We start from the raw sequence: 11,967 nt of genomic DNA on the forward strand, positions 1-11,967 counted from the left end.
AGTGGAACTAACGGGGGCTGCAAGCTCATCAGAATCAGTGGCCATACTCATTGCTGAGACAGAGTGTCTTGTCACTCTCTCCCTATGCCTGGTCATCGCAATGGGGATGGTTGTCACAGTGCGCAAGCTTGTTGTGATAGTGGTTGTAGTCTTGGTCCGTGTCTTGCTAGTATGCTCTGTAATAATAGTCTCACTGTTCATCAAAATCATCTAGCTAGTGATTAGTAGGCTTGAGCATTGAGAGTAGAAAGAAATATATGCACCAGAATGTTAAGATATGAGTTGGATCAAAACAGATGTAGTGAGACAGACCTTTTCAAGATCAAACAAGAGTGACAGCTCTGCTGACTATCAAGATTCTCAGGCCGCCGCCACAACCACCTGAGCCTGACCATATTTGTGATTGTTGAACATTGAACAATCAACAACGTGAAGTATATATCAAGTCCAGGACATACCAAACAGAATCTACAAAAATATGAGCAAGCGCCCGCGAAATAGAAACAGCTTATCTCATATGAAAGTGAGATTTTCTAGCCCATCAAGCGATCAATATGGACAAAAAATTCAGCAAGTCCATGAAATCCTTGGACCCACTGCTGTGGCTCAAAGGTCTGCAGATGTCTCAAAACAAAGGGAAGATTGTCTACGAGGTAAGCAACTTGATGATATTCAAGTAGAGAAGCTCACCAATTGTTTGCAAAGAGATTACTGCCGATGAGTGATGCGCGCTGGAAGCCTTGTGTGACCCACCAGTTCTATGTGATAACGAATCACTTGACTTTGACAACAGCCTTCAACGTGATATGGAGGTAGTGCTGGATGGGTCTGAGCCAGTTGAGATCAGTCATGCAGGTGGCAAATTTGAGGCATTGACAAGAGAAATCTGATCTGACTTGTGGAAAAGGTGAGTTGGTGTAGCAGTATCCTACTGACCTTATGTTAATGACACTTTGTGCTTAATAGGCACTATCAGTGTATTCCTCGTCGTGTAGATTACCAGACGCGTCGCAACCGCATACACAGGCACAACCTGGCCTTTCAAGAACAACTTCCTGAACTTATAGACACATATATGGAGTGGTGTCTCAACTGCTCGGACATGATTCACCAAGCAGAGTGTACTATGTATCCTAGCATTGGTGGGATGGGGTCGCTGAAAGTGGAAGTAGTGGACATGTTCAGTACGTACAACAAGTAATTGCACGTGTGATTCTAACGTGACTATAGACACTCGCAAATAGGTTCTTGTAATGCTTCCCACCGACCGGTTCATCACCTCTGCACTGGTTAGACAGGGTGTCATGCCTTGCTCACCCATCTCTCCAACAGTTGGTATCACCTCAGATACACTTGAGCTATACCGCGTAGCCCATATTCGGACACCTCAAATATCAATCCAGGCCTTTGTCAAGTCATTATGTGACCTTCATGGGGTGAGTCTCAGTATGATCAGTGTATATTTCTAACTAATTTTTTTCCAGCTTCCTTTTTGTTGTTATCCGTCCCGACAATTCTCCATAGCTTTTGATTTATACATGTCTATTAGGAGCGGGGTGAAAATGCTGGTTAGGACTGCCTTGAACCGTGAGCCGTGTGACTGGCACCTGAAGCATGTCTGTCCAGCATGCACATATGCCATCAACGGGGAAAATGAGTTAATGTTCCGGATGCTCTATATAATGGATGGTAATGACTCATTGAAGGGAATTGTTAGAAGGACCACTCCCGAGGACAACAACCAGCTTGTAGGCAAAACTTGCAAACTTCCAGACTCCAGGGAGGTTGATGGAGATAGATATCTAACAAGGCAGTCTGTAGATAAGTGGGCATATGGAGTAATACAGGAGATGATGAATGGAGCAAATGATGCAGTGAGTGATTCATTATACTTTGCATTATGTTCTAACTGACAGTAATCTAAACAGACAGAATCAGAAGAGAATCCCTGTGTGGGTCGTTGGAAAAACATGAAGGACGATGCTTTGAAGAAGACATGGGCCATTTATGACAAGACAGGGATATTTCTTTCTCTTTGCAGACATGGATTTTCTCTTGTCATTGCAGGCATAGTTCAAAGCGGCAAATTGTAAGTATTTGCATTTTATTCAGGTTAATTTTTATATATACATCTATAGGGTGAAATACCCTTTGGTGGTGGTGGAAGAGATCCTCAACACATTTGGGGAGGATATAGCAGGCGGGTTTAATATTAACTGTAAATTCAAGACCACCCTCAGTAAAAGCCCGTGCTCTACACCATGCATATCTTGTTGGTGCCTTTCATGGACATGCCCACCGCCATCTTTGTCAACTTTCACATCTTGCCACGTACACTGAAGGCCCTTGAGGATCTTGAAGGCTGTGAGAGAGCATTCTCAAAGTCCAACACTTTGGCTGACTCAGTCCAATATGCCAGTGTTTTTCACCAAAGACAGGCAATTGACGCTTACTTTGGACACGAGGATGAATTTGAAGTATACTATAACCTTAGTATGTACTAGATCTGTACTACGCAAGATATACTGACACCTAATCTTCTATTAAAGCCAGCTTCTTGTACAACAACTACTGACAAGCTCTGGATATCTTGTCCAAGAGTTCCATTGGACTCAGAGATACAGTCCATGACCTTGGTGTGATGGATGAGAGTGTATTGAAGCAATGGCTGAAAGAAGAGAAATAATATTTGATGAGCTTGCAGAAAGAATCCACCGGAGAAACATTACATATGGAGTATTGGCAAAAGTTGGTCAACGTGCAGGCTAACAGGTGAGTGTATTGTTGAACATGGTGACGACTATTGGCTCACTTGTAATGTCCTAATGCTAGCGTAGAGCTTGAGGCAATCACAAAGGCATGAGAAGCTGCACAAGTCCTGACAAAGGAGCAGCAAGTGGCTCGCCAAATTGCTATGGAAAACTACGAGAAGAACCTCAAGGACATGCAACAGTATGAGTTGAAGTTACACATCTCAACTTGGTGGACACCAGATTCTAAGGAATAGCAAGAAGTGGGGAGGATGGTAGCAATGCGTAAATACCAAAGGGCACTTGACCACCTCGAAGGTCTTATTGTTGCCCGCATTTTTGAGTTATCAAAGATGAACCATTCACAAACAGGTGAGCAGTTAGTTTTTATGTTACAGTACATAAATTACAGCAGTTACAGGATATGCATTGCAAAAACATATTGGCAAGGCATTTTAGGCACAATTTGTGGCCATTAGTACTGCCCTCAATTGCTACAATACTGCAGCCAGAGCCCTGACACCCCCCCATCACCTACTTAAATGGAAAGAAGTAATAAAGTACACATTTCTTTCAGATTTTGACTTGCTACGTGATACCTGCCAGGACATGTCTCATCGGCCCTGGGCAATGCCAGCTGGCCGCTTGGCTATGGACTTCTACTTCAAGGCCTGCCGTGCTTGCGAGGAGATAAAGTGGCTCAATGTTGAGATTTGCCGAGTTGCCACCTACCTGAGGGATGAAGATAAGTATCTGCAAATATGTGAAGAACAGATTTGTCCAGCAAGTCCTGCTCTAGCCTACCAAATACACATTCATTGCATAAAACGGGGCCGTTTAAATGCACATCATGTACTCCGTCTACTAGACATTGTCAAGCTCCCGGGGTTTAGCGGTATGCAATGTGTAGCCAGTGGCAACGCAAATTACTATTCCATGTGGCACTGTGCCTGGTGCAAAGGCGAGTTTTTTTGAATATTCGCTTTGTTATTGACACCTGTCTATGCTACCAATCAACTTTGGTGCATGACAGCATTGTGCTTCTGTTGCTTGGACGCAAAGTCTAGAAGGACACTTTCAACAACTTGCCTCTCATGTGGATTGAAGGTGCGTCCTCCCCCTTGAGTTATGTTTCCTTCTCTCACTTGGTTTTGAGGTTGACGCGGGTCCACCCCCACAAGCTCTCGAAGACCCAGATGTCTTCCTCTAGATACAACATTTGCCTACCCAATCGATTAAAGCCAAGTGTCCCTTGAGCTGAGGATCACGGTTGATGACTGACGCAAAGTATGCGTACCCAAGGGGGGCGGTTGGGTTACTAGCTATCGGATTGACCATTCCTCAGGCTAAGGCTATAAGCCAAGAAAGCCTCTATCCGCCCAATGTGAACAAGAGGAACGTCATATGGGTTGCTTGGGCTGGTAAGATGGTACAGTAGCCCTTGTAGGTGAGTGAGATATATGGATGGCATGGCTAGTGCTGAATGATTGAAATGGATGAGGGGTAGGACGGAACAGCGAGAGGTTGAGATTGGAACAGGAGTCAAAGGTACAAATGGGTAGATAAAATAGAGGTGAGTGGCGGGCAAATGGATTGGGGTGCTTGCTGATTTCTTTATAGTATTTTTGTCTGTGTTGCTGGTCATGAATCCCACAAAAGCTGAGGGTCATCTGGTGGAGTGGGACCTGTGGTGACATCAGTAAGTTGGTCAATAGTTTCAGCTCCGGCAGCACTAAGGTAGTCTTTCAGGATCCCCAGTGGTTCTAGCCGTGTATATGTTAGCCAGCTAACGTCACCAGCTTTCTACTTTACAGTGAATATGGTGTTATGCCTGCTCCCTTTATGTGCGATAATTCTATCTACAGCCCACTCTTTCTCAACTTCTTTGAAGAGGCCTACTTGAGTATCCAGCTGTCCTGGAAACAATGTATCATCATTTGCTAGGTGTATATGCAGGAGTGACGAGTGAAATACAGGGTGAACTCCTCTCTGCTTCAACCTAGGTAGCAAGTCAATTTTAAACGAATTGTTCCGATAGTCATTCAATATTTGGTAAGGTCCAATAAATTTTTGGTATCAACTTCCTAGCTAATCCTTTTGGCAGGGTAATATTCTTGGTAGATACATATACTAAATCTCCTGCCTTGAACGGACAGGCCTGTCTTTTCAGGTTAGCTTTTCGGGTTTGCTTAACACGAGCTTCCAGGATTGCATCATGGGCAGCCATCACTGCAAGTTTAATCCTTTGCACATAAGCTCTTACTCCTGGGCACTTGTTGCTTGGAGGGTTATTCCAAATCATCGGTCTGGGCATTTGCCCTGAGTTCAGGAAGAAAGGTGAATATCCAGTCATTTTGTTCCTTGCTAGATTTATTGCAAATTCAATGGCAGGAAGCTTTGCTACCCAATCTTGTTGATTAGGACTAATGCATGATCTCAGCATCTGCCCAATCGTTCTATTCGCTCGTTCTGTGGAGCCATCAGATTCGGGGTAATAGGCACTGGACATCTTCTGATCTACTCCCATTAGATTGTTTAGGTGTGTCCAAAAGATACTTGTAAACAGTACGTCCCGATCACTGATTATAGCTCATGGAAGACCATGGAGTCTATAAACTTCCAAAAAGACCAACTCAGCAATTTCCCTAGCTGTATAATCTGTCCTGCTAGGAACCAAGTGAACCAGAGACGTCAAGAGATCAATTATCACTGTTATAAAGTCATAATTCCCATCTCGGTCCTTGATTCCGGCAGTGGCCCCACGGAATCCATTCCAATTGCATCCCAAGGCTGAGCTGGAACTAGGTGAGCTAGCAATGAGTGAGCTCAATCAATTAAAATTTCTCTTATTCTTCTTCCGTTTACCAGAATTTTTGGAATACAAAGTACAGATCCTGTTTCCCCTTTCTGGTGAATCAATCTGTCCTCCACTATGAAATTCTTGAAACTTCCTGGTGCGTCAATAATTTGTTTATAAAACTTATCTAAATGGTATTGATTCTCTATTGCTTTGACCAAGGTGTCTTCTTCTGTTATTGTGGGTGGGGTTTGGACATTAAATGGATGATCTGGAAGAGCCTCTTCCATTTGTTCTGGTGTTTTCTCAATCTTGTCTAGTACAGTTTTCTTTACAACTTCTTCATTTCCTCTTTCCTTTCGTTCTTGTGGGCCCTTGAGAACAAAATGGTGTTTCATTCTTTTTGCAAATTCTACTGATGTTTCTTTTGGTTTAGATCCTTTGGTCGCTGCTAGCCCAGGTACATTCCCTAGGCTGTTTAGCCCTGAGGAAACCAGTGGCTGTACTTGAGCTTTCTCGAGTGCCGCTGTTGCCCATGTGCTGGCTTGAGTTATCGGAGCCACGGCCGAAGCTTCCATTCCAACCAGTACATGCATACTAACAAGTCCCTTCAGCATAGCAGATGGTTGCATATTCTCATCAAAAACTGTGTATTTGCTTGCACCGAGTCTACTTTATGTGGGTCCATCCAAATTTCAGCATCATCCACAATGCAACCTAGTACTTTCATCTCCTTGCACAGGAAATGAAGCTTCTTTTTGCTGAGGTAAAGACTCTGTCCCTTCAGGATGTCTAATATAATTTTAACTTGCTTTTTGTGCTCTCCCAGAGTATCCGAATAAATTATTATATCATCTAGATACACATCCATGAACACACCAATGTATTGTTCAAACAAATGATTCATCAAGGCCTGGTAAGTTGCTGGTGCATTACAATCCCCAATTTGGATTACTAAACTAACCATATTTCCATCTGGCGTGGTTACAGTCAAACAGTTTACATGCTCAGGAATAATCTGAATCTGTCCATACACATCCTGTCCATCAATGATTGACCAATATGGTTTTTGAGCAACTATTTGCAAGATTCTCTCCATGTTCCGCAATGGGGATGACACCTTGTATGTGTTTTTATTTCGTTCCCACAAGTCAATCACTGTTTATAGCTTATCCGTTCCAGGTTTCTTGATTAATAACATAGGAACAGTGTTCCCTTGGCTAGTGATTTGCTAATGTCCTGACGCTAAACATGCAGCTCATTTTTCTGTCCACTGGGCTCTCAGTGGTTCTGGACAGCGGGAAGCCCTCCACAGGTAGATTTTAGTTTCATCTATCAATGGTATAGTGTGATTGATGTCACGGAGAGGTGGCAGTCCTGTTTTGCTAGCTTTGGCACATAATGGTGCTGCATAACTCCTAAGTTTCTGTCTGACTTTTTCCAGGTGATCCACAAAGACTTTGGCTGCCCGCAACTCCACATGGGAGCATTTGTCTCCCTTCATAAGGACAGCCTCATTACTTCCTACTACTATGCGAGAAGGATTTAGCCCGATCATCACCTGATGTTGAAATAGGAATGGGGTTCCAAGGATAAGGTCGTAAGATTGTAAGTTTATTATATTGAAGTACCGTTCCTCTCTGATATTTTGATACACCAAGTCGGCTTTTGTTCCAAAATTGACGTTGGATCGGGATCCCTGAACAGCCAGTTGAATTGGCAATGGTTTTGCTAGTTTAACTAATGAGATTTTAAGCTGGTTGGCCAGTGTGGCTGACATGAAGTCTGCAAGGGATCCAGAATCTACAAGGGCTCTAGCAGGCTGCCCATTTATGGATACAGTTACAACCACAGTCTAGGTAAGGTTCGTTTATAGTCCTTTGTTAGAGCCGTGTTTCGTTCAATAGCAGGATAGGTCCCTGGCGGGACTTGTTGTCCATTGAGTTCAATGACTACTGCTCATGCTCCAATGTCTTTGAAAGACGCATTTGGTCAATATTTGGTGAGCTCTGAGATTTCTTCAAACAAGGGGTTTTAACTAATTATTTCTGGCTCCTGATACAACCAATTCAGGACTGCCGATTCTTCTCTGTCGCTGAGCAATTTGTCGCACAAAGTCTGAAGACTCCTCTCAACAGTTTTATCATACCAGTTTACTACATCAAACTGCAGTTTCCTCAATAAGTCCCGCAAGGTAATTACTTGGAACATAAGGTGTCTATCGTTTACTATATACCATGAGGGTATCCCATCAACTGACTGAGTTGTCAACAGGAACCGGTCTTCACTTGCATATTGAGTCAAACTCTCTCCAAAGTAAGGAGCCCCTTTGTTTAAAAGACGAGTGGCTCTTCGACTGATTGGGTCTCTCATTCGCAGAGTTGTGCGAGAGAATTTGCAGTAGTTTTGCCATTCCCGCTTTGTCCAGCCAATCTGTTGCCCACTCTTCCTTGTATACCACCGGACCAAGTCAAAATCTGGGTTCAACAGGAGGTCGGTCAGTATGTTAACCCAGTCTTCTTCTGGTCTCAAGTCATCACTGATGAGATATTTGTTATTTAAGGTATGAGTGGCATTAAATTGTCCTCCGTAATATGGACTCTCCCAATTTGCTGATGGCAGGTCTCCTGGGTAGGGTTCTCCTAAGCCCAACAGGAAGGAAATTGTGAATGGGAACAGACCCCCCATTGCACTCCTTTGGCCTTTCCATTCTTCGTCTTTGTCTACCAGTATCATCCCGAGCGATAAGGTATCTGTGGTTTCTGTTGCTTCTGCAGCCATTATGAGTTCCTCTGGGTTAATAACCTCTACTCAATCTTTGGTTATGCCAAATGCGGAAACCCCTGGAGGGTGTCCAGATCCTCCGGCCATTATCAATTTGTTCTCTGGACAATTTCTGCTAATGTGTTCCGGGGATTCACAGATATAGCATTTTCCTTCCGCTTTTAACTGGTTTCAGTCTTTCTGACTCCGTTTTGGGAACTGGTACTGGTTTGGGAACTCTAGAGTTTGTTGAGACATTGCTTTATAGTTACGATTATGCGGAGGGTTTGAGCCTTTCAGAGCTTGTTATTAAGAACAAAGCTTGAAGGAAGTGTCTAGCCACTTGCTGAGAGCAATCAGGGACTGGAAACTAGAGTCCAATGTGAGTAACTGTATTATTAGAGAGTATGACAGGTATACAGTACCTAGAGTCCAATGTGAGTAACTAGAGAATAGGAAGCATTGGACTCTGCAGTACTGGCCGAAGTTTTGTAAACAAAGGTAAACAAAGGAGTCACAGAGGCGAAATAATAGAGAACACAATCACTACTGAATGATAGAGGAATAGATAAGAAAAGGAATAGAAATATATAGGTAGCACAAAGGTGCAGAATCACCAAAACTAACACTTGTTTCCTTTGATCAGGTTGAAATCCTCATTGGTTCGAGGAGCGGTTTCCACTCGGGGAGGTAGCCTGGTTAACTTGCTCTACAGGCCTGTCCTTTTTCTTTTCTCTCTGGTTACCTTGCCCTGCTCCTAATTCGCTCGCCGCATTGGCTATTTCAAGGAGCTCAGCAGTTCCTTGGACCTCTGCAAGGCTCAACACCTCTGGGTGTAATTCCTTTATTCATAGGTAGGCCCTTTTGCAGATCTCCGTTCAGCCCAATCCAGAGTTGAATGACCTTTTGCCGTTCATCTACATCCCCAACCATGTTCCACAGCTCGGTGAGCTCATAAACATATTCTCAAACAGTTTTCCCATACTGATAGCATTTCCTCAGCTTATCACATTGTTCTAATCTGAAGTTTACAGGAAAACAATGGTTGAACATTCCAATAAAGAAGCGTTGAAGATCCCACTCAAAGGGGTTATCTGCCACTTCCTGGATATAGAATTCATAGGCTTTATCTTTTAGAAACACAGATAGTCTGTATACTCAATTTGCTCGGGGCACTTGCCCTACTTTGACGTAGGCTGTAGCAGCAGTTACAAAGCGATGTAATTCTCGGGAATCAGGCTTTCTGTCATAGGCAGCTAGTTCAGTGGGTTTCAATATTTCTTTTCTTTTCTTCCGGCGATGAGATTTTACTCTGTTTGTTTGCAATCTAGGGCCCAATGATGAAACTTGGAAATCATTATCAGTGGATGTGTTGCTCGAGTCTCCGCTAGAGCTTGAGTCTGACTCGTCAGATGAATTGTCCGAGTCTGCTCCACCAGCTTTCTCTATTTTTCCCAAGGATCGTCCAATGTAACTGGTAACTGGTATCTGGTTTATGGGATTCAGTTTGTGAGGAGTTCGGGAAGTTCCCAATCCCTTGGGTTTAACCATTTGGCCTACGAGTTTGGCTACTGGATTAGAATTATCTAAGGCTGGTACGTCTGGCCGAATGCACTTATATTTATTTTCTTCTTTTGCTAAATGAGCTGTAAGCTTATTAAGTTTCTTTTTTGTTTCTTCTATGTCTTGCTCATGCTTGTCCCACAGTTCTTTGCTCCGTTCTCTATCCCCACTTTGGGACTGCTGCTCCTTTACCGAAGGATGATTTGCATTTATTGGCTGGTGAGTTTTAACTGGTTCTGTATTAGCCCAGTATTGACCCTCTTTCCAAGTTTTGAAGGCTTTCTGTTACTCGTCTAAATTCATATCTGAGTCATCTGAAATTCCCCCCCAGTTCCGAGGGTCGGGGCCCTTCCCTTTTGACTGTGATAGGCCTTCATCACAATCTAATACCTCCTCAGGATCCTCATTCATATCTCTCTTTTCCCGACGTTTCAGGATTCTAACTAGTTGCTCGCTTGTGAGCATTAGTTCAGCTTGCTGTACCAATCTTTCTTGGTCAGCATTCAAAACGGACTCTTGCCCGCTTCCAGGCTGAGTTTTCCGGGGTATCTCCATATGGGGTGGTAATTCTCGTTTATTTTCTGCTCTATTGGTACTGACAGGTGTCTGGTATAGTATTGGAACCTCCTCGTACTCATCTCCAGGACGGTACAAGGGACTTCTCATCGTGGTACCCAAGTTATTAAAGTACCAGCAACGGATATAGAACCGGGAACACCCCGTCCTTGGAGGGTTTCAATCTGGGAGGGTGAACTATCAGTACGGTGAGGCAGTGACGACTCACTACTAGCCCTTGGTTGCGCTGCGACTACTGGGCGGCATCATTGACGCAGGTAATATGGGCCTGCTCGATTCGTGCTATTAGACATTCTAGTTTTTTCTTGAGGTAGTCGTCCGGGTGATCCTGGGTGATCAGTCCAAGGTCCAGACAGTGTTTGGAAGGTAGATGTATATAATTGTAGACGGGAGGTGTGAAAAATATGTAATGGTCATGTAGAATGTCGCACAGGAAGTTTAGATTATGAGAGAGCTCTCAAGTGAGCAGAAAGTCACAGGTATGAGCCTACTATTATTTTTGAGAGTGCTACCTTGCAAACTACAAACACGCAGTCCTTATATACGGTGTCAGGGTTAGCTAGGTAGGTTAGGTCCGATATCACTAACAAGGGAAGGTTTAACAAAAGTATACTATATGTTAGTCTCCCTTGCTGACCTAATTCAATATATTGATGATAGTCGATCAATATCTTGTAAATAAGGTCTGCTTCAAAATAACGGTGGCGTGCAGAGTGCCCCCCTTCAGTGTCGATACAGCAAAAACACGAACACTATTCAAGCTCCGTTGATTGTCAGCAAGCTCAGCACTCAGTGAAAACTCTATGCTAATCACTATGCCTGCCTCATGTTGGGTCAGATGAAACTGACCATTCGCACCGGCGTACCTCATCCAGGAGGTCACGTCCTTCTGCCTGGGCAGCCTGGACACTGTCCGAGTGTACAGCTATGGCCTTGATGTTCAAGTTGACCATCTCAGCCGCCTGTTCTGTTTGGTAAGCCCGATTATTTGTCGTGGTTAAGCTACTCACCTGATATTTCCCAAGGCAATGAGAGGGGTTACAATTAGTATAAATGGTGTTGTCAGTAAGTCCTCAACTCCATGTACTGGATTTGTGATTAATTCTTGAATTAACAGTAGCAGGCCATAGAAGACAGCCGTTTTGCCACCTCCTGAGCTCGTCATTTTTGTGAAAGCCATTGGCTTTGTTCAGGTTGTATAGCTGCTATGCCAGCATTAGAATACATGTATCAATGTATCACCAGTATATATTTTTTCGTCTGATTTCACTAAGTCCTTGCTCTATCTACGCAATGAAGAATAGGCCGTTAAGCCGATGTGTGCCGTGCAGTTTTCTCTCTACTTAAAACCACCGAACGGGGGCACCCACCAAATCAGCGTTATATTGGACTAGACTAACTATATGTTAGAGCTAAAGTCGGAAGGGAAGGAAAGTGTATTAGCTAAGTGGAAAGAGTCTGTGGCGTCGACTTGCGTGGGAATCACAGGTGTTCTGTCCTGTCGTTTTTGACTGGAAT

General features: G+C 43.7%; 4 protein-coding genes across 4 annotated transcripts; 1 reads left to right on the top strand and 3 right to left on the bottom strand.

The window, feature by feature from the left end:
• Positions 1-554: 554 nt before the first annotated feature.
• Positions 555-2,350, top strand: SERLADRAFT_404701 (uncharacterized protein; the record flags this gene model as incomplete). Its single annotated transcript, XM_007312421.1, has 7 exons — positions 555-653; positions 1,245-1,436; positions 1,485-1,587; positions 1,627-1,874; positions 1,929-2,089; positions 2,139-2,218; positions 2,241-2,350. The coding sequence occupies 7 exons, from the start codon at positions 555-557 to the stop codon at positions 2,348-2,350; spliced, it is 993 nt and encodes a 330-aa protein (XP_007312483.1).
• A 5,231-nt stretch (positions 2,351-7,581) lies between these two features.
• Positions 7,582-8,328, bottom strand: SERLADRAFT_404702 (uncharacterized protein; the record flags this gene model as incomplete). Its single annotated transcript, XM_007312422.1, has 1 exon — positions 7,582-8,328. One exon carries the CDS (start codon positions 8,326-8,328, stop codon positions 7,582-7,584), a length of 747 nt encoding a protein of 248 aa, XP_007312484.1.
• Positions 8,329-9,468: 1,140 nt separating this feature from the next.
• Positions 9,469-10,539, bottom strand: SERLADRAFT_432174 (uncharacterized protein; the record flags this gene model as incomplete). Its single annotated transcript, XM_007312423.1, has 2 exons — positions 9,469-10,155; positions 10,264-10,539. The coding sequence occupies 2 exons, from the start codon at positions 10,537-10,539 to the stop codon at positions 9,469-9,471; spliced, it is 963 nt and encodes a 320-aa protein (XP_007312485.1).
• A 638-nt stretch (positions 10,540-11,177) lies between these two features.
• SERLADRAFT_375822 (uncharacterized protein) lies at positions 11,178-11,705 on the bottom strand (the record flags this gene model as incomplete). Its single annotated transcript, XM_007312424.1, has 3 exons — positions 11,178-11,423; positions 11,475-11,514; positions 11,570-11,705. The coding sequence occupies 3 exons, from the start codon at positions 11,575-11,577 to the stop codon at positions 11,274-11,276; spliced, it is 198 nt and encodes a 65-aa protein (XP_007312486.1).
• Between the last annotated feature and the right edge of the window lie 262 nt (positions 11,706-11,967).

Source organism: Serpula lacrymans (assembly GCF_000218685.1).
Source record: "Serpula lacrymans var. lacrymans S7.9 unplaced genomic scaffold SERLAscaffold_1, whole genome shotgun sequence".
NCBI lineage: Eukaryota > Fungi > Basidiomycota > Agaricomycetes > Boletales > Serpulaceae > Serpula > Serpula lacrymans.